Source organism: Syngnathus scovelli, chromosome 7 (assembly GCF_024217435.2).
Source record: "Syngnathus scovelli strain Florida chromosome 7, RoL_Ssco_1.2, whole genome shotgun sequence".
In the NCBI taxonomy this organism is placed as follows: Eukaryota; Metazoa; Chordata; class Actinopteri; order Syngnathiformes; family Syngnathidae; genus Syngnathus; species Syngnathus scovelli.
In genome coordinates, this window is record NC_090853.1 from 6,802,874 (window position 1) to 6,824,874 (window position 22,001).

Below are 22,001 nucleotides of genomic sequence, written 5' to 3' on the forward strand. Positions count from 1 at the left end.
TATATTGGCAGTTTAAGTGAAATAATTATGGAATTGCATTGTTTTGGGGAAAATACGCTCATATAGAAATATGATCAAATTAGTGTCATAGTTTAGCCACTTCAAAGCTCTTATTTTTCCCTCAGGCGTAATTCTCAGGCTTGCGGCATGGCCATTTAATGTTGCTTGCTAAAGCAAATCTTGTGCATAAACCTCTACAGTTTTTGCTAAACTTGACCATTTCATTTATACATTAACTTGAACTGCTATCCTTGACTTAATTTTAAAATGGATTATTAATTTGTTGTGATGAGGTCATTATTTATATAGTTTCATGGCCCTCTGAGGGAAACCCTAACGACACCACTGACTTAAAAGAATAATACAAAAAATATTTGGAGTCACTAATGTTAACACCTTTCATCACATTTATTCCACAAATGAACTAAGTCATCCATTTGCCACCCATCCCAAGTATATCATTGTTCATTGAAAGTCAAGCTCTCAGACTCAACAAAACAGCAAAAAAAAAAAAAAAACCAAATGACAGTATTTTGCTTCTTGAAAGCATCTTTTATACAGTGTCGGATTAGATTGAGTTTCTGTTTGTGCTGCATCATTAGAAATTCTGAATACACGTTTTTTTTCTCGTGTCTCTTGAAAGTTGTTTGGAGGGGAAAAAAACTCAAAAGAAGCACTTTTAATTACATAGAAAATATTTCCCATTGTTAGAATGATATACATTGTAACATATCCTTCTTGACCCCTTCCTATTTACAGAAATATTTTTGCCACTGTAAGTCACAGATGAGTATTGCGATGGCCTTATCGCAAGTTAGAATCCTGCTGCTTTGTAATGGAGACAAAGATTGGCTTCAAACATCGACGGGGACATTTCAAGGCTGACAAAGATGTAGCAGAAAAACAAAAACATTTAACAATAGCCCACGTCATTAACTATATAATTAGACAATGAAGAAATAAGTTTACGTTTGACGCTGAAGCTCAGCCAAGAAATTCTTCACCTGGCACAAATAGCCCTGACTGTAAAAGCGACACAATGACAGATACACACTCAAAAGTTGAGATCTGAACTTTCCGAGGCATTCTACCATTAAAACAGTCACACTTCACTCACCCTGACCTCAAAAGCCTCAGCCAGCTCAAACCTCAGGAAATAAATTAACAAGAGACTAGGGAATTTACATTTTCACTCAGGCAGACATTTCATATTGCACATGAAAAAGGCAGATGCTTCAGATGAGCTTACATGGTATGGAACAATTTAAAAGAAAACTCGAGGAGGAGAGAAAAAAAACTGTTAAAACACATGTAATATATGCCCTTTGAAAACATCTTAGTAGAAAACCTAACCAAGGCAGTCAACTCATACCACACACACACACACACACACGTATTGCCAATGACACACGAGACAAACAGTACATGCACACACCCTGATTGCATTATTCTATACTTTCCTCCACCCCGCTGGCATTATCGAGAACATATCATTTCAAATGCGTTGAAAAGACTGCACTAGCTTAATTGGAATCTCTCTTTCCCTGCTACCCACACAGTCACAATTTTTATGCACTCATTTGGTCATGAACTCTCTTCCATCCATCCACGCATGCTCACGCTCGCCACGCACGCACACACGCAGCCCACATACAGTGTTCTCCATTACAGATAGTTATGTTGTGTAACTCAGTGGTTGGCTTCACAAAAGCTGCAGCATTTCCTATTTAAAACAAGGTAAAAGTGGTGCAACATTGAACACAGAACTCCCAACATTTCTAAATGAGGTACAATCTGAGAGCTGGAAAAAAAAAATACTTTCAAAACTTTTCCTTTGGGAATAATTTCATCGATGGCTACATCTCTGATTCCTTTTTTTTTTTTTTCGACCTCACTGACACTTGACCAGTAATAACAGCCAAATGATGACTTGATATTTGAAACCAAAACAGGTGAAATGACAACTGTCTTTACAAAGGTTATTTCACAAATCTACATTGTCTTGAGTGTGGTGGTCCTTCAGTCAACACACTGATAGTCAAGCTATGCCTATAACAAATACACAATAATAAACAGGCTCTTATGTTTCAGTTGGTATATATTAAAAGCTCTAAGAAAGGCAGCAAAGATGCACAATAAGGCAGATCCATATGACACACTTGGTGGAGCACACTCAGCTATGGCTCATTTACACGACAGGTGGGATGGATCGTTTAAAGGGCTCTATATTGATTTTGGGAGGATAGTAAGAAAAAAGTTGGCAAGTGACGGTGAAGACATTATTAAATAAATTGTGGTAGCGTTTGAATTTTTTTTTTTTTAAATGTACTATGACGCTAGTAGGGGAGTGATTGTCAACCTGTTTTGCCCAAAGGCTTGAGAAGTCAAAAGCAAATTGCCCTTGTGGATTTTTGTGGCAATGTAGGGATGAAATGCTCTATTGTTTAATTCTAACTATTCAATACAAAAATATTCCTATTATATGGAAACATAGACTGCATTGTCATTTTGAATAAATTAATAGTGACGTAAAAAAAAAAAAAATTCACAAGCATTCTTAAATTGATGGCAGTCGCTTGTGTGTGAACGACGCTCAGTGATTCAAATCAATATCCACCATCATGGAACATGACACTCAAATAATAAGCACTTTTATGTTTGCATGACAACATATCCCCCCCCGAAGGTTTCTGTAAAGACAGACGTTCATGTGTGTCATTGTTTGTACAATCTTAATCAGGATGAGTACTGCACGTATGAACTTGTAAAACATCTCGTTGAAGTTGTCACTGCACCGACTTCTGCGCTCAAGAACTGGGCACATGAGCAACATGAAGCATGTGATCACCAAAAACCACTTCAGACGTTTCAGATCGATCGTCTCATTGGATTTTTTAGAAATGTTGTTCTGTCCGTCCTGCATGGCTGCTAAGCTTCAAAGTGACTGACCTCCTCCCTCTCAGGCCACTAAAAGGTGTCCTCAGCCTCTTTATTGGACCACAAAAAAACAACTTCATGACCCTGAAGATGGGCTACTAGTGTCACTGTCCGTGCCCCCCTTCACAATCGTCAAGGCAGCCGTTAAGGCAGAGGTGGTCGCTCCCGAAAGCGCCCTGGGACTGCAGTAGCTCATATTCCTGGTCCAAGAAGTCTAGGCTGTTGTTGCTAGGCAACCCCCGGATGGTGAACTTGTGGGACACTTTGGTCCACTGCTCTCGATTCGCCGCCACTCTTTCGTAGAGCTCGGTGGCCCCAGGAAATAGTTCAGACAGCAGCCTAATGGAACACAATGAATGAAAGAAGTCATTTTTAGAGGTAACTGAGGCGTTTTCATTGGTATTTTTTTGGAGTAACCGGGACAGATTGGACAGTGGAGAATCTATAGTACAATTTAACTTAGTATCTAGAGCGGGCAAACAAGCATTAAGTACACCTGCACAATATTTTGAGATGCAATACAAGAGTGCAACCAAAAAGTCCACCTTTACAAAAATAATTCTTGGTTTTGCTATTTTTTTACAACTCTTCTGCTCTCATCACCCACAGATTTTGGAGAAGAAAAAAAAGCCCACGTTATAAAAATCAAGACTAAATAATGATATATATTTTTAATTAAAAGGAGTAAAAGTTAAGTCGAGCCAAAAATAAATACTCTGGTAAAGTACAGCTACCTAAATAAAACTACAGAGACTAAGTATTTGTATTTTGTTACTTCTCACCACTGTGTTCACCTCCATAAAAGCAGCAAAATATGTATCAGCTTAAAGTATGATAGAGTGCAACATTATGAGTTTTATAGTGTCTACAAAGCATCTTATTTAGATATCTTCAGTACTCGATGTCATTGACCTGTGCAGGTTTATGTACTGCGCAGACATTGTAGCCATAAAGTGTGGCGCCACCTGCTATAAAGGTATTTGGCCAGTAGGGGGCAACACAGTTTAAAAACAAAACCCATCATCACTGATATTGCTTCATGTGTGGGCAGATGGTGGCTGCATAATCAGCCAAATGAATCTGAGCCAAAAAAGCTCTCTCGTTTAGACAAATATGAGTCCAACATTTATTCTCCTTTTCAGTCCTGTCTGCCAAGCTTTGAGAAAATTATCTAGATATTTGGCAATGAACGCTTCACTGTGTTCACATTTTACTTTGGCTCTTGCTTGGTACTGGGGACCGAGATGCTGTTTTACATAATTACACACATGGCTTTTTTTCACTGATCTCTTGGTATATTAACTAGAAATGCCTATTTGTATATGGTCAGAATGCAACTCACTGGATGACTTCTGGATTTGCTAATGCATTCAGACAAGTATGCAGATGGAAGCAGAATTACAGTCTGGTTCAAGCTCGTGAAAGAATTAGTCCACTTTCTTGAATTTATTAAAAAGTTTGTTTTGGAGGAGATTCCAACGTTGACCCTGATCAAAATGTGTAAGAGTGTGTGAGAGTTTTGTTTGGTACGCACTTGTAAATGGGCATGGCGATGTGCTCCATGAAGCTGATCTGTAGTTCTGGGATGTATGCTTTTTCTCTGTCCATCATCTCACTGGGCCTGTTCCCCATGGCTTTTTCCTATACACACAGCCAAGATTTATTGCGTTCAGCCTGGAGACAACTTGATAAAGATGTTAAATTGGTTATTTAACAGTGTCCGGGCACATACCAGATCTCCTTGAGAGAAGAATTCTTTATAGATAAGTTCCTGTAGATAACACAGAGTGACGTGTCATTGTTCATTCAGCATACTTTATGTACAAGATACATCATTGCTTCTCTTTAAAAACTATTTTTTCTTTAACTAAAGAGTTACCAGGGTATAAATTATTTATTTTATCTATGTTTTTAGAATCAGTCCATGTTGACTTAACGATGGAAGTCCAAAATGACAAAACATCACATTTAAAAAAAAAAAAAGGATGCATTTTCTGTGTTTGGCTCTTCCGGTTTAAGTGGTGTCATGGCAATACAATAAAGTACTGTAATACAAATAAAAAACAATATTTTAGGTCTTTTTGGATTTAGTCAGGGATTTGGTGTTGAAAAGGGGACAGAGCAAGATTAAACCTAATCCTACATGCATTGCCATCCCTCGAAATAAAGCACTACATGCTGGTACACAACTAAACAGTTGATAATCTCCATTTTGTCAGAAATGATTTAGTGTTGCTGTGTAATCACTTGGGATGGGTACATTTTAAGGAATGTTGATAACACCGTTAAACCAATGTGCTAGCAACACCTGCTGTCCACACCTTTGTACTGCAGGTAACTTTTAGCAATCTGCATAATTAGTTCCATGTCATTAAAATCAATTTTAGTGACAAACTTTGCTTGACATCAACATGTTACATGCATCACAAAATAGAAAAAAACACTGACAGCAATCTTGCGAGTGGTTTTCCAGCCCTTGGTTTGGTCTGACAGGTCACATGATGTCATCAGCAGGCACAGCAGCAAAGAGTGGTGGGTACTGCTTTTAGGATCATAGCCATCTAAAGCCATCGACGCACAAACACACAGTCACCATATTATTTCAAAGGTAATATTTCAATGCAATGCAATCAATTTCGAAAAAAAGGGAAAAATAGAAACAGTATGGATGGACATGAGTCCATGACTGACAGGCAGGCACTCAACATTTTGAATGCTTGGAAATTGGCTCCATTTTGTAGACATTCAACCAGGATGACTTTTAATTGATTGCATTGACTCTGAAGTTACACACCACCGGTCAAGAGGTAATAGCCAATTATAGAATGCAAAACTACAGTAAGTTACTGCTTGCGCAAGCTCAAGTAGCAATTTGCTGGAATGGTAAAGGTTCTCACTTTATGTTGTATTAATATTTCTTCTACACTATATCCAGTTATAAAGTGTTTTTGCAGTAATTCAGGTGCTGTTATTCGAGGTAAAAAGGCTCACACTGACGATTAATTAATTACAGGTAAAATAATAATTGATGATGTCACATCCCCCACCATCTGGTACCCACCATCAGCCATCTTCTGTAAGTCTCTGAATATGCGAAGGTGATGAGCCAGGTCTGTAGCCAGAATGATTTCCCTCATCAAGTCGAGCATGCGCTGGTAATCCTAAAATCAGCACATTACGACACACCAAGTTAACAACAGTGAACACGGATACATGAAAATATTCTTTTTAGATGGCACCTTTCTGGAGAACTTCTCAAAAATGTTGCAGCCTTGAGTATTTAGAATGGCGATGGCCTGTGCAAAATGATGTCTCTGTGGAAAAAAACACAAATAAATAACTCCTGAAAGGATCACTGCGAAATCATGTTATAAAAAAAAGTGTAGAAAGTGTACGTTTTGACCACTAGGTGACGCAAAATACACAATGACAGAAAAATTCCGTTTTCAATTGAGCTTTGGAATTATTTTTTCCCCATTACAAATAATGAAAAGTGTCAAAATAATAAATTACACACAATTACAATTTTAAGCAACATTTTATCACGGTTCACTGTCAAGTAAGTGTATAAAGACCCAATACAAGTAACTATCAACAGTTAGAGAAGAACGGCTTTGTCTCATCTCCTGTTCATTTGTGTTCGGAATTGTTATTTCAATTTTCCTCAAGCTCTTAGAACCAATTCTGAGGCTTGACTGTACGCAAAAAAATAGGCTAATACTATATGGCATTCACAACATGCCTCCGTCTCACACATTCCTGCTGTGCTTTTACCTCCATCACAGATCCCTCTGAGCTGTAGAGAGCAGCCAGCACAGATTGCTGAAAATAGAGACAGTCAACAAATGAAACACAGTCTTTCATCGCATATGTTGCATTGATTTAAAAGCAACAAGAGCCCCCCAGCCCTCAAGCCATAAGCCTTTCATTGAAGACTGTGAGCCGCTTTTACAATGAATCTTGAAATAGCAAGTGAAGGTCGGGGGGGGGGGGGTTTACATGATGAGGGCGAACACACGAACATGCTTGCAATCACAATGACAATCTTGTGTCTCATGGAGGTGAGACACAATCCCATAGGGCATCACTGACAAACACTTCTTGTTTCTACTCCTACTCATAACCCACACGTGGAGATGCATTACAAAACTTCATTCTATGACTCACGCTCAGGACGTGTACTCCTTTTAACCATCAGTGTGCGTCATTGCATCGACTATTCTAGATTCATGTTCTCACCGAGGCCACTTGGAATGAATTGTTGGTCCCGCGATGATCCAGGTCATGGCACAGACAGGAGACAAAGAGAGCTAAAATCTCTATATCCCTAAAAATGAAAGCAGAGGAAATGGATTTCATAGCAGGCAACAAGTAGCGTCACTGTCAAGGCTTATTCTGGGTCACGGCTGGAGACTCACTCGAGGTAGTTGGACAGCCCAAGGTTTTTGTAGAGCAGGTAGCAGAAGTGGGAGACAGAGAATGCGTGCATCCAATTGTGGTAGGGTGGGTCCCTGTAGCCTTTCTTGACCATTAAACAAAACCTATAAAAAGGAATAAAACAAGAATTCAGAATAGCCAGCGTTAGGTAGTCCTCTTCATCTACGATTAGATAAAAAGATGAAAACCACATTTGCAGTGCTTCATAATTATAAGCTAATAAAGGTAGTCTTCAACTTATGAACGTTCATAGATACAAACAAAGCACTAGCAGAGTGCCCCCCCCCCCAAGACCCCCAGGTTTTAGGCCAGATAACTGGACTTTCGGGATTTTGTTTCCCATATTTCTACTCAGCTGAATGTTTTGGTTTTGTAACACGTTATTTTTGTTTTGCAGACCCCCTGAGGTATCATTACTCTACTGTGTGAAAATTTAATTCATTTTATTTTTATTTAATTTATGTGCAAACAGGATCTACTCTGTATAATTTAATTAATTTAATATAAATATTATTTAGAATTACATATATATTATTTAAATATGATACAAATATTATTTATTTTCATTTAATAAAATCAATCTAAATCTATTTGAGAAAATTAATCTAAATCTAATTAATTCAATACTTTAAATGTTTGTTTTAATTTAATAAAATTTAATTTCGAAACAAAAAGTCTTGACCTACAATTCGACTCATAGCCTCCCAGAACCCATTATTTTCCTAAATTGAAGACTACCTATACTGCAAATGTAAGGCTGAGAATATCCAACCTGGCAAGAGTCTGCCTGTCGATCTTGTACGTGTTGATGAAACCCATGTCTTCAAACATGCTGAGGACACACTGCAGACACACACGGCAAAATCATTTTCTATACAATCAATCATTCCTTCTATTTGTTCCATACATCTTCCCTCATATTGCTCTTCTTACCATCGGTGTGGTCTCATCAGGTAGCGAGCGCGGCGTGTAGGTGAACTCAGCAAAGCAAGGATGGATCTTCTTTACCGGCTCAATTCCTACTACCAGCAGTTTACACACCTCGTCCTCTGAAAGCTGTAGCATACACACACTGAATGATGTTGCGTAAAAAAGCACCAAGGTTCAAACCAGTGCCTCTGTGGGCCATGCAATTTAAGTTTACCTTCATATGGTACTTCATCATTTCATTGGCCAGGTGAGATCTGAACTGTGCTTCATGGACCTTCTTGTACAGCAACGACTATGGGCACAGCAAATAGTTACATAAATTACATCTTTCACAAGGCCCCACATTTGTACTTTATCCTTCCTATAAAATTAGTCTGTGGAGTGAAAAATGCATTTGACCTCTCACAATCTCAGATGTATTTTCAAGTAAAATGAAAATATAAATTCAGTGCTGAAAAGTGGTAGGTAATCTTTCATGTTGAGGACATCCAAATGACCCTCTTTTTATTTTCTTCCCCGCATTCATGTAATGCCTTTAGGATTCAGCCTTCTCTACCTTCAAGTGCCAAAAGTAATAGAAATACATTCTCACATTATTTTAATGACCTAATCCACCTTTTCAGATCCACGGTCATTGTGTAAAACTTCCAAATCGGAGGCCGATTACATTTCGGTGTAGTCCTTATCACGATTAACTGTTGATGAATAATGCAACTTGCTCCTGTTTAAATGTTAAATGAACTGCCTGGAGGGCAAATATTTTTCAAATTAAAAATCCTACAGTTAGACAAACTATCAAACACCTGCAGTCATTATAAATCATACATTGGAAAATTTTTTAGTATCAAGGCGAACCTACTAAACTTATTCTACAATATTTATAACATCACTGATGGGTGCTTTTATCATTACGACGGAACTATAAAGTCATTCAAGTCCATTTCAATAAATTAGTTGTTCAAATAAAAAAACAACTCCCATTCTTAATTTGTTTCTCATGTAGGTTTATGAGATAATCCTTACTATCGCAAACACTGTCTTCAACATAATCTTTGTCAACTCCATCAGATTGAGTTTAATGGGTGTGCAGCAGTCCCACAAAGCCTTTGCACTACAACATAAAAGCTGCTTGCTTCTATCACATCCTGGAATCTCTTCAAATTTCCCCGGAGACCTCCATTGGCGCTCTACTCTGACTCTACTCGACTCAGCATTTCCCTCCGAGCTGATTCTGGCTTATCAGACAATATCGATATTCTCCGGTGCATTCAGCAAGGTACTAATTTACAGCCATGACCAAGGTGAAGCTGTAAATACTGCAAAAATATTTCTTTGACAACGCAATCAATCAGAGGATATGAGCAATTTGAAATCAGATAAATCCAAATTCCTAGTAACAGTTGAGTAAATATGTGAGAGAAGAGACTTACATGGGCAATGCTAATACCACAGTAGATAGAAAAAGCCGTGGCCAAATCCTCATCAAAGCGGTTGAACCAAGGCCCGTTCATTTTATTCACCAACTCAGCAACCCCGATCACCTCTGAGGAATATTAAGGAGGATTACAAATAGAGGAAAGTCAGATCATCAACATGCATGGGCAAAGGTGAGCAGGGTGGTTACTAATGAAGGAAGAACATGAGTGACAAAAAAAAAAAAAAAAAAAAGCAACAAGGTTGGGAAACTGCACACGCATAAAAATCCTGTCAAAAGTCTTTCTAGAAGCTTCGAAATTATAACGTCAATTGACATTATTTTTCGTTGTTGATTCCTGGAGGTGTTCTAGTCTGTTACAATATTCATACTTATTTTTACATTTTCGCCCGCACTTAAAAAATCATGAATTCCATCTCTGGATAAAATATTCAAATCTACAAGACAGCTCTAGGTTTTCTACCTGGACTGACATGAGGCAGATGCTAACAGAAAAACTATTCTGTCAGCATGGGAAAAAAATTGTAACCTTTCCAAAGTCGAGCAGAACTACCCTGGGACACGTTTTTTTTTTTTTTTTATGAAGAGATTTCCAAATCACAGCTCACCATCGTTCTCATCTTTGATGGGGAAGCAGAGGATGTTGCGAGTCCTGAAACCGGTACTGTCGTCCACACCACGATAGAAAAGAGGATGGGAGTAGGCGTCCTTAATGTTCAGGATTTGACCGGTGGTCGCCACATGGCCGGCAATACCCTGATCTGCTGGGATACGGAATTCCTTCTGCAGGGAAAGCATACATGAAACCTTGTGTTACATTTAATCCATAGTTCTTTCTCAACCATTCAAGTGTGGCACTGTCAACAAACAAAATCAAAGCAATTGATGTGGGGTGTGTAGACTTTTTATATTCCTAAAACACATTTGACTTAGTTGTTTCAAATGTTGACGTTACATTCAATGCATGTCAATGTGCCCATAAGAATAAAAACTAAACTAGGTTAGGTCATCAAACTGCAAAAACAAACTATACATTGACTTTGCGGCGGATTGTTTAAAAACATACCTCTTCATCACTAACCACACCACCGTCAAACACTTTGGCCACTAACTCGTGGCTATGGCGATCCAGCAAGAACACCGAACAGCTGAAAAGACACACAGAGAAAAGTTCAGAGAAGGGCAAAGCCGCCAAAATGCCATTTATTCCATTTCATCTCAGGTCATTTTGAACCCTCATTAAACGAGGCAAGATAGCATTTTGCAAAAAGGGATGAAGACATTCACACTGTTCCCCCCCCACGCACGCTGACTTACATCTCTGCACCACTGAGGTTCCTGGCCTCCACTATAATTTCCTGTAAGAGCACTGACACATCATCTGAAAGTATAAAGGAGAGGCAGGATGAGAGGAAATAAAAATAAAACGGGAGGGAAATTACAGCAATTAAAGGACTAGATAAATAATGGGAGATAGAAGCACGAGTAACGGTGATTCATTTATTCGAGCTGATAAGCTTTTTTGTTAACAACGCTCGATGCCAAGAGGTGCCATTTGTTTCACAGATTGATCGAATCCGCTGTCGCAGCAATCGTGATGGCTGAGCAAAGACTAATTGTACTGATGGGGCTTACTGTTTAAGACACTTGAAATATCTGAAGCCTTCACTTTTAATGCGCTTGTAATTTTATGGCTGCGGGTGTAATCACCTTTCGCATCTTTAATATTTTTCTCCATTACATGCACCATGTGTTTCATTTGGCACTCTTTTATATGTGTCAGACATTAATTTGAAATGTTCTGCAATGTCCTGTGTCATGAAATACAGACAGGAATGCAGAGCAACATCATACCCAAGTGTGTGAAGAGATTTTTGGCCACTTGCAAGAGTGCCTATGTGGAGAAAAAGCATAGAGAAAAAAACTCTTTAGATTGAATGTTTATTAATGCATACAAATAGGATTGATGTTTGTGCATGGGCATATTACCTGGCACTCTACTTTCAGTTTCTGTTCCTTCTGGAAGGCCAAAGTTGAGGTGAGGACCGTCGAAGTGTAGCAGAAACAGTGTTGGATGGCGTGCTCGTCCGCCTCCGTGTGTCTGTTGGCAACGTGTGGACTCGGTTCTTACGTGAACATTTACGACAAGCCAACGAAGAGGATAAATAACTCTCAATGAAAAACATGTGTCCTTTCGAAACATAATCCGCCGTTTTTCTACACTGCCACAGAGGTATAATTATTTGTGTGCAACCTACTTTGACGCATATTTCAATAGTTTACATCAGCTTAGTTTACCTCCATATCCAATTAAGTCACAGTTTTAAACAGGCAAAAAAATAATAATTTGCTAACAGATTCTGACCTCTGAGATAATTGCCTGCAGTAGTCTCTTCTTGTCTAGAGAGGGCAGTGGTACATTATTGGGCAAATGTAAATTGTGAAGAATAGCCCCGAGGCTTTCTTGCCCTTAGCTGAGCCTTGTGGGAAACCTGCGAAGGAGGCATGAATCATATCCAACCTAGAACATGCCTCGGAACAAGTGAAATGAAGTTCACTCCCATAATAGAAGCTAGTCTGTGATTGACGTGCGATAGAGCACAATGCAGTGGTCTTGAGTTCCTCCCCCTCTTTCTTTCTCTCCTTTAAGCATACACTGCATCTTGTTTCTTTCTTCCCACTAGAGAAAATAGCCTTGAAGTACATGGAACGGATTTGAAGGCCAGGCAGCTTTGCTTCCAAAGACCAGACACACCGAGTACTCGTTCCACAAAGGAAATGGCACACAAAGAGCTCACCGAACGTACAGTATAGCAGCACACGCTGAGGCGTTTTCTCTAAGGCTCTTTGTAATTTGTTGAAAAGAAAAATTCTCAAGTCCGCGACACCAATTACATTCGAAAGGCTAATAGAACTGCTACAAAATGACATTTAAACCTCGTAAGCTCTCCGCATATAGATGATTAAAATTCAATTTCAAACACCATCTTCATCCCACTCTGTGCCGCAAACAAAATTATGTTTGTGTTGACTACATGTACACTCCAAAAACAGGACTACCAAAATATGTTTATTCATTCATCCTTTGTCTCAGGGCATTTCAATCTAAATTTAACACTTAAAAGGGGAGGAATGCCTGACTTTGGTGGAGGCAGAATCAGTTCAGTTCTCACTCAATGGGAATGTAAATGCTTGTCTGTCTCTAGATGTGCCCTGCAACTGACTGTCAAGAGTGTAGTCCGGCTTTTGTCTGGTGTCGGTCCACCTTCCCATGACCTTGAACACGATAAGCGGTATAGAAACTGTAATGATGTTGAGGGAGTGAGAAAAGATTCGCTACTTCCACAATCCTGCGGCTGTTACTATAGTAATGAGGTACCAATAAATTAAAGGACATCATTTTTGTCCCATCTAGTGCTGGCTGCAGAGCGAGTGTGTTTTTAAAAAGCACCGCACACATGTGTGTGTATGTCTTGTTAGTGAATTTGCAGTTAGAAGAACAGATACCAAAGACTCCGATATAGGTGACGGATTTATCCGGCACATAGGGAGAGGTCAGATTCCTGCCAATTACACGTCCGCACACAAGTAGGGAGCTGACATATCGCCCAGCTTGATACGATCTATTCATGTGGGCTGTGCAGTGCATCCTGCTGGTTCGGGGGGATTCATTGAAACAGCAGTGAAAACATCAAGTGAACGAATGGTTGGTCTGTTTGTTATCACAGTAAGGTTGAAAATACGGAAGGATTTCAAAATTTTTCATGTGGATTTTGGTGAATGTTTGGGAATTTAAATTAAAAATTTAAATGGGATAAAGTGCAGGAGGGGGATTTACATACAGAATTAATACATAAATATTCTGCTGCAAAAATATATTTTTTTTACAGCTTGTGCAATTAACAAATAAGGAAAATGAGCCCACACTCATTGTGCATGCTTCTAGCCAAATCTGATTTAATTACTGTCCTATTCAAATAAATTGGAATAATTCACGAGACTGCATGAATTTGAATCCACAAGAATGACAATTTTGTTTCAGCCACTAACATACCTCTGTCCACCCTGCTTGTTGAAGGCGCACGCCAGAGCCACCACTTGGCCCGTAGCCCTGCTCACAACAGGGACGCACAGCATGGAGGAGATCTCACAGGCCAACATACTAGACAGCTGCCTACGCTCCTCCTGAGGGATTTTGACCAGAGTGCACACAGAATGAACACGCAAAACTGATAGACAGTTGGAAAGAGATTATTTTCCTTACAGCACTGATGTCTTGAAGCGTAATTGGCTTCTTCTTCTCGACAACCTGACCGAAACGTCCAAACATCAGCTATAAACAGAAGGGGAAAATGAGTCATGTGAAAGGTCAGCTATTTGATTAAAAAAAATCGGCATTAAGCCACAAAAAGGTGTGTTGTCAAAATTACAAATTCAACCTAAGCTTGCTCAATAGAAATTTGAAGTAGCTCTGAAACTTAAAATTAACTGCAGCTTTAGCAAATCCAAGTCCAATTGTGTAATATTTTCTGTATACACACATCACTCACTGACAAACATGATTGCTGGCCTCACCGGGAAACTGATTTCCTCCTCCAGAACTTTGTCTCCGACTACCTAAAGGTCAGAGGATATCACATAATTTTGAGTGTAATCAATACATTTTTCAAATTAATCACAAGCTGTTGACATTTCATATTCCTTTTGTGAATGTACCTGGCAAAAAAGCTGGTGGTTGTCCTCAGACACTAACAGCAGACAACAACACTGTGACCGAGTCTGCTGCTGCAGCTATGTAGACACAAACACACATGAGAAAGGTTAATATGGACTCACATGGCAATATGTGTGTGTGTGTGTGGTAGACCAATAAATCATAAAAGGCACAATCAGGTTCAATTTACGTGTGTCCGTCCATCTTACTGATTTTCCTCTTACTGTAATTTTGGCTGCCCGTGCACGTCAGCGCACACACACTGTATGCATACACATCCACCCACACACTCCGATATCATAATAGCAGTGCATCTTCACACTCCTGTAATCCACGGAGCTGGCTTCAGGACAAGATTAAATGCCAACCACAGCCAACACACTCATCCCCCATTAACACACTATTGAACAAATATGTACACTAATGCACATTCCGGCATATAAGAAGGCCCTTTGGCACATTTTCCCCAAAATAAAATCCAATGAGAACCACCACAAACTCCGCCCAACAAATAGATCATTCTTTTGAAATAACTTTTTTTTTTTTTTCCATTGGTCATCTCTTACCCATTCTCACCTCTTTTCTATACTTTAGAACACTATGTGACTTTCTCCACATGCTTTTCCTTTAATATATGCTAGCTTTCACATTTCTCTTTGTTTCACTACTCTCCCTGGATGTGATCAGAAGGTTAACGACAACATCGGAAGTGTTATCATAACAATTTGTGGTGCAGATAGGAAGATTCTCATGTTTGGCAGGTATAATGCGTATGTGAACGTACGTGAGAGTGCATGACTGATGTCAAGCGCTTACATAATTGATGACTTTGAGCTGGAGAGACGCTGCGTCAAGGTCATAAAGCTCACCTACAAGACAGGGCAGAGAGGGAGAGTGATGACTGTAAAACAAAGAAGAGCGAGGGCAAAGAGGGATATATATAAAAAAAAAAAAAAAAAGGTCCGAGGCAGGAATGCAGAACATGTACGCAATTGGACAGAAAGCAATCCCCAGAGAGAGGCTGTATGACAGAGCCAGGTCAGGGAGGGGTGAATAGGAACCGGCAAACAGATACCGTAATAATGAAGACAAGTAGAAGAGTGCAAGGAAGGAAGAAGCCAAGGTTTGACAGAGAGGGAGCAAAACAAAATGTGGGCCGAGACCCCACGGCAACTCTCATTTGTTGACAATTAGAGATGAGCAAATAAAGCTTGTGTTCCTGGGAGCAGCGTTATCAAATTCCATTATGCATGAAGTTCTTGTCTTAGCAAAGATCCAAATTCATAGATCTCTCAATCGGCACGTTACGCTCCCTTTGGATTTCTCACCTCACTGTGTGTTTGTGTATGTTGACGTACCACAAAGTTGGAGGATGTTGCGGTCCAACTCGCTGTAGTCCTGGTCCGAGACATTGAGGTGCAGCAGTGCATTGTGGGATTGAATGGGAGAGGGGCTGAGTGGGGGCCTCTGGTAGGACGCCTGAACCAGATGGACGCGGACGCATGCCACCGAGGCCTGCCGTGTTACGTGCGAGAACAAAAACACACCAATGAGCAAAAGGTCATTCGAGAATTGATGCCAATTAACTTTCAGATGAGAAGGGAAAATTGCTTTATGGGTTTATAAAGTACGTGCAAGGTTAAGGCTTTTTCATATGCCCGATATGCATCATGGAAAAAAACAAGGTCAAAACAAGAGCTGTTAAGGTAAACGTACATGTTTTCCCAGCGTGCTAAGATGCGCTTCATCTTGATCGGAGAGAGGACTACAGCCCACCTACAACACATATAAAAGCAAAAAACAACATTCAGTGGAATCTACTGTCTATCTGCAAAGATCTTATGTGACACTACACCAATGAACATCAATCTTGATTCACCATCCTGTGTGTGTTTTGTGAAAGCAAGGACTGACCAGTAAGACAGCGATGGCCTTGGTCTGCTCTTGATCCAAGATAGGAATAACAACAGCTAAGAGAAAAACAAGGAAGGAAAGAAGGCAGGGGGAGAAAGAAGATATCTTCATTTAAATTCACTCCTTTGAGCACCCTTTCATTTTCCCCTCCATGTCCTTGCCTCGTTCTTAATCTTTTTTTTTATCCAATTTGTTTTTTTTTCGTGTTGTTGTTCCTAATGGAAATGCGTGAATAGAACATGAAATATGAATTCAACAAGGGACACCATCAACGCCCTTGCGCAACACTGTTATTACCCTCTTTGCAGAAAGAGAAGCGGCATCAGCATATTATTGAAAAAAAAAAAAATTAGACATGTATTCATGAAGCTGCAACTTTCGGAACATGTGGGAAAATAAGTACATGATCCATCTGTCCGTTTGTCCATCCATCCGCAATTTAATATTCTCTACATACCTCTTTGGTGTGCCTTTAAGGGGGCTGCAAGAGAAGTTTTGTATTTTTCTGGCACTTCCGATGAGGGAAAGCCGGCACACTGACATCGCTTCAGCTGCTCGACAACACTCCTGTTGAGAAAAGAGAAAAGGTTTGGTTGAAGTAGAACAAATGCAGTTAACTTACAGAGAGCCAAAGATCGACCAAGTCGAGTCTAATCAAATTTATTTATATCGCCCTAAATCACAGAAACGTCTCAAAGGACTTCACATGACCACAGTTGACAAATATCAACTGACAGCCCCTGAAAAACGAAAAAAAAAAACAAAAAAAAATGGGAAGAATTATAAACCTTGAGTAAGACATTGAGAGCAGATGGTGATTGATTGATTGATTGGTTTGAAATCAAAAGAGACGATCAGCTTTTATTTATTTCTAGGTGTTTCCATCTTCATCCATCAAACAACTTTGAGGATTTCTAACAGCTGTTTTACTTTCAAGCTACCTTTTTCTTGGTATATCAATGATTTTTTTTTTCTTCAGAACATTTCAAAAGCTTGTATTGGAAATGGAAAATACAAATCTGTTGTGATGCCTCTTACTGATTTTCCATCTTCTCTCAGCTGGTTTTGCTAACTCCAAGAAATATCTCATTTATATGCCGTTTACACCTCAAAATAGTATTTTTGTAGTCTTCACAAGCAAAACCTAAATGTAAATCTGAAGCTGACTGTAAACATTTAGCAACATGACAACATTTTGCGCTTCAATCGCTTATGGAAATGAGCAATAAAAACAATGTAAGAAGGTAAATTCATCATCATCTGTGCTTCATTTAATAATATCCCGAACTCTCTAGCAGCAACTCACACAACACAAAACACCCATTACATGCTCAAAGCGTCTAAATTCCGCTTTCAGCGTTGCACTGTGTACGGTGCATTGACTTTTAAATGTCCATTTATTTCATCTCACTAAGGAACCGTACGTTTCAGAAAAAAAAAAAAACATTATTGGCGTAGCTTACGATGGTACCAAAGGGATTGCCCTTTACGTATTGCCCAGCTTTACTGTACGATCGTTGTGTAAATTCACACATGGGAGGGCAAAAGCTAATGCAGTGGCTCCGATGGGAGGTCAATGGAAGCCTGGGAAGTCCACTATCATTTAGTTGCTACCTGACAGTAAAATGGGATTAGACGGGGAAAATACTTAGCTTGAGATGGCATGCTTACAACAATGCAGCCAAATGCGATCCAGATATTGGATTACACCGCAAATGTGTAAATGCACCTGCCGTGGCCTTTGAGTGTATGTGGGAGAGAAGACTTCATCATGTCATCATTAACCACACCAGGGTGGCTCTAATGATATTGAATCCTGCTTTAATAACACTGTGAGCTTCTTTACTACACAGCCATCAGTGAAACACACTGAGGGTGTGTTACAGGTTGGAGCCAGGGGTCACTGACCTTCTTGGAGGGGAGCACTGCTACTCACGAGTCGGTCCTGATTGATTAATTTGGCGGCGTATTGTTAATCTTCATTTTTTTGTATTTAAAGATAGGAAATAATTCAGATTCATATATTGAATATATAACTACACACGTGACATTTAGAAACCATTTGGTCACATTGGTTTACATTAGTTGGACCACCTGATTAATATTGGTTGCACCACTTGACATTATTTATTACATTAAGACAAATTTTCATTTGAAATATAGTAGAATATATAAAGTAATGTGTATTATTCATCCGTTGCTTATTTTATTAAGTAAATCCAATAAAATTGATATAGATGGTTTAAAAAAATACTAAACAACTTCTGACTTATTGTTTAAATTACAAAATCTTATAGTTTATTAAATTGTTATATTGAATAGTATAAATACTGTATTATTTATTTTGACTTTGATGTAGTTATTGCTACAATCAGTCACACAGCATGACAAGAAGATATAAAGAGCTCAAAAAATAATTCCACACAAAAGCTAAACAAAATTACATTTCATAAATGTTTGCTGAATGTCAAACATCTTTCATATTTTTTAATTAACGCTAACGATTAAATGCAACACTTTTGTGAAGTAGTTAATTTATTTTACCCATTCTGTGATGCTAAACTAAGAATGAGGTTGCTGGCTCACATTTTGCAACAGTAAAAATTTTAATTAATTTGGAATAAACATGAAACATTTTTCAAAAACACTTTTCATTAAAAATTTAATTAACAGTTTAAGAATTAATTTACAGCACCAACTGATGTCTGCAACCTCAGGGAGTATAAATTTAGCTCAGTCTGGGCTAGTCAATTTTGACCAGTTTGAGGTTGCTGGCTCAGGTTCTATAATTTTATTAGATATTAATTTTATACCGTTTGTGTGACCTTGATGATTATTTTCTAGCTGTGTTCTATAAAATAAGTTTATATTGGACAGCTGGATAGGTACAGTATTACCTATATGTGTTCATCAAGAAGTTCTAAAATTAAACATGAGCGGTCAAAAACTTCAAAAGTAGAAAACTTTCAGGTTGTGCAGACATTGCACGCTAGCTGAGCTTCTTCAGTAAATTTTCAGAAATTTCTCCCAACACGGTAAAACATGAAATGAGTACCATGACAACTCGTGTGTCCAAAGTGCCAGGCGAGCGCTAGTTCTTGGTAGAGAGCAAGATTAAAAACAGCTCTGACAATGTGTCTGCCTGAGGAAAAGGTGACTTGATTAATGTGGCTCGCAAGCTGTGAAAAAAGCCTGCAAGACTTTAACCCTTTCGAATGCACTCATTAAAATTCTTAGAAATTCTAAACTTTAACCCCAGGAAATTATTCAAGTACATCGAAAGACTATTCCTGGTGAAATAACTTTTTTTCTAGTCATTTTCATTATTCATCCATTTAATCTCTTGACCGCTTGCGAGTGTGCTGGGGTCTATCCCAGCTGACTTTGGCCAAGATTCGGGCTGCACCCCGAACTGGTCACCAGCAACATATATTTAGACCAGGGGTTGTCAACTGTAGGTCCGGGGCCCTTTAGTGGTCCGTGGCGCTATTGTAGGTGGTCCGTAAAATTGGAAATGGAAAATGATTGTAACGAATCATTTACCTATCCAAATTATTTCAAATGTAGCTGAGATTTCCAAAATAAACATACAGATGCAAATAATAACCTGTGTGGGTTTATCCTCCTTTGGTGCAAAATAAAATAATATTCCGCCAAAGCAGTGGTCCCCAAGTTGCTTCTTGGTTATAATGGTGGTCCCATGGACAAAACCAGTAAAAAAAAAAAATTCACACCTACGGACAACATCTTCACTTAGGTTGCCACACGTTGGGTTCCTAATATTTCTGACTCACTTGTGTCACTAATTAAGATAATCTACTGTGAACTCGCGTTAAGATGAATGGATAAAATAACCTCTAGTGTACACGGTACTTGTTTCTTTGCGGGACTGTCTCCGCATATACGTACATGTGCATGTACATTTTGGTGTGTGTGTGTGTGTGTGTCAATGTGAGCTGTTAAAGGGGCCTCTTGTCTGACAAAGAGACAGTTTCATCAATAATGTAGTGCTGGGTTTTAGCGCATGGGTAGCCACGGTAGTAGCACAAAGCTTCTGGAGAGCACTTAAGACGACATTAACTGGGCCTCTTTTGGAACTCGAGCATTGTCACCTCCACGAGCCCTGCAGTCTTCCATCCGCTGAAGACGAGGAAGTGGAGCATTAAGTAGAGGAAAGTGGAGCGGACAGATCGAAATTTAGAAGGTTCAATACCACCATGAAGTGCTTTTGGCGTCTTATCACAATCACTCAGTCATCATGAAATGTAGCAAAATGATGAAACGCTGAGGGCTTATTAGGAGTGGCCAAATGACCAGTTACCTTCATTTTATACCCAACAAATCCCAACTTTTGACAGTCAATTGAGGACGTCTCAAAGGCACCTTGTGGCGTTCTTGTGTTTCTCGGCTCCTTGGAGTGGAATTGGTTGCTCCGAGGTAAAAGGGGAACCGTCGAGGTTGTCATGGCAGACTGAGCGGTATGAAGCGAGGCCAGCGTGTGACGTGATTGAGCGCTGAGCAGCTCATAATCATCCCTCTTCCCTTCCCTTATTGCAATGCCTCTCAGGGCACCACCTCCCTCGACAAAGGCGCAGCAAATCAACGCGCAGCAGTCAGCCACTCAAAGCAAACATCTGCGTCGTGGTGCACACACACACAAACAGCACGCACCTGATCTTGCCCTCCTGTGGCAGCTCGTGCGGCGGGTCGTCCGACAGCAGCCTTGAGTTTCCATCTAGTGTGTACACACATACACACTCCTAGAATGAAAACCACACACACAAACATTTATTAGAAGTGTGAATTCAGAGTTGTGTAGGACAATGCAATAATCTGGCTAGCAGTATTGGAAGAAAATGTAGCAGAATTCAGAGCAAGAAGAAGGGGGAGAGAAGACCCCCTATGGACCTCTTTGTTCCCAAAGAGCAGAGAAAATGCCCGAGGATTGTTGATTGCTCTATTTGTATGTGTATGTTAATGTAGCAGTTGTTTTCATATATTTCTATTTTTTGCCTTTATGGGTGGGTGTGGAACACTGTAATGTGATTTTTCTGGCGTTAACTACACCACTCAGAGAACATTTTAAACGTGTGTGTGTGTGTGTTTATACCGTGTGGGGTAACAGCGTCTGTACGCCATCTCGAAGGGCCACTCGCAGCGAGCGCACATCGACAACGGCTGCCAGCTGCAGCAGAGCATCCTGTGGAAGGAGACAAACATATGCCCTTGTTTCTCTTTTGGCTCCTCATTTCAAATAAACATCGGGATCTTCAAGTCGGAGCCCTGAGCTAAAGTTCTCTCATTTGGTGTTATGAGCAAGTTCTATGTCACAAGCTACTTAACAAGCTGGAAAACTCTCTAGGCTACATTCAAACACTGACACACTGGAGGCACTTAAACTAAAACTCTTTTTGAGGATTAGGTTTGCTCTCCTGGACATTTGATGAATTTGATTCATGCACTGTGAAAACCTAATGCGTGGCAATTCACTCGCAGCGTTTCTTAGGCAAGAAAAAGCTCATGATTCATAGAATAATAGTGTAAAGTGGGCCCAGCAAAAAATATATTCGGCTTATAAATCAGAACATAACATAATACATAATAAAAACATATAATAATAATAATGGATTTAAT

The 22,001-nt window shown here is 39.4% G+C and overlaps 1 protein-coding gene across 2 annotated transcripts in view; it reads right to left on the reverse strand.

Annotated features, from left to right (window-relative positions):
• Window positions 1–384: 384 nt before the first annotated feature.
• LOC125972832 (cGMP-dependent 3',5'-cyclic phosphodiesterase) overlaps window positions 385–22,001 on the reverse strand; it is a 109,994-nt gene continuing 88,377 nt past the window's right edge. For both annotated transcript variants that reach the window (XM_049726831.2, XM_049726832.2), the window contains 29 exons: window positions 21,478–21,567; window positions 21,039–21,127; window positions 16,825–16,934; window positions 16,368–16,423; window positions 16,170–16,229; window positions 15,812–15,968; window positions 15,270–15,322; window positions 14,456–14,530; window positions 14,315–14,356; window positions 14,004–14,072; window positions 13,794–13,924; window positions 11,729–11,840; window positions 11,594–11,633; window positions 11,057–11,120; window positions 10,806–10,887; window positions 10,348–10,522; window positions 9,735–9,847; window positions 8,519–8,596; window positions 8,308–8,430; window positions 8,147–8,217; window positions 7,356–7,478; window positions 7,177–7,264; window positions 6,712–6,759; window positions 6,177–6,251; window positions 5,999–6,098; window positions 5,386–5,498; window positions 4,670–4,708; window positions 4,472–4,578; window positions 385–3,276 (listed from right to left, as the gene is read on the reverse strand). In XM_049726831.2, the coding sequence (XP_049582788.1) occupies window positions 3,042–3,276; window positions 4,472–4,578; window positions 4,670–4,708; window positions 5,386–5,498; window positions 5,999–6,098; window positions 6,177–6,251; window positions 6,712–6,759; window positions 7,177–7,264; window positions 7,356–7,478; window positions 8,147–8,217; window positions 8,308–8,430; window positions 8,519–8,596; window positions 9,735–9,847; window positions 10,348–10,522; window positions 10,806–10,887; window positions 11,057–11,120; window positions 11,594–11,633; window positions 11,729–11,840; window positions 13,794–13,924; window positions 14,004–14,072; window positions 14,315–14,356; window positions 14,456–14,530; window positions 15,270–15,322; window positions 15,812–15,968; window positions 16,170–16,229; window positions 16,368–16,423; window positions 16,825–16,934; window positions 21,039–21,127; window positions 21,478–21,567 (2,718 nt within the window). In that variant the 3' untranslated portion in view covers window positions 385–3,041. The remainder of the gene's footprint in view (window positions 3,277–4,471; window positions 4,579–4,669; window positions 4,709–5,385; window positions 5,499–5,998; window positions 6,099–6,176; window positions 6,252–6,711; window positions 6,760–7,176; window positions 7,265–7,355; window positions 7,479–8,146; window positions 8,218–8,307; window positions 8,431–8,518; window positions 8,597–9,734; window positions 9,848–10,347; window positions 10,523–10,805; window positions 10,888–11,056; window positions 11,121–11,593; window positions 11,634–11,728; window positions 11,841–13,793; window positions 13,925–14,003; window positions 14,073–14,314; window positions 14,357–14,455; window positions 14,531–15,269; window positions 15,323–15,811; window positions 15,969–16,169; window positions 16,230–16,367; window positions 16,424–16,824; window positions 16,935–21,038; window positions 21,128–21,477; window positions 21,568–22,001) is intronic.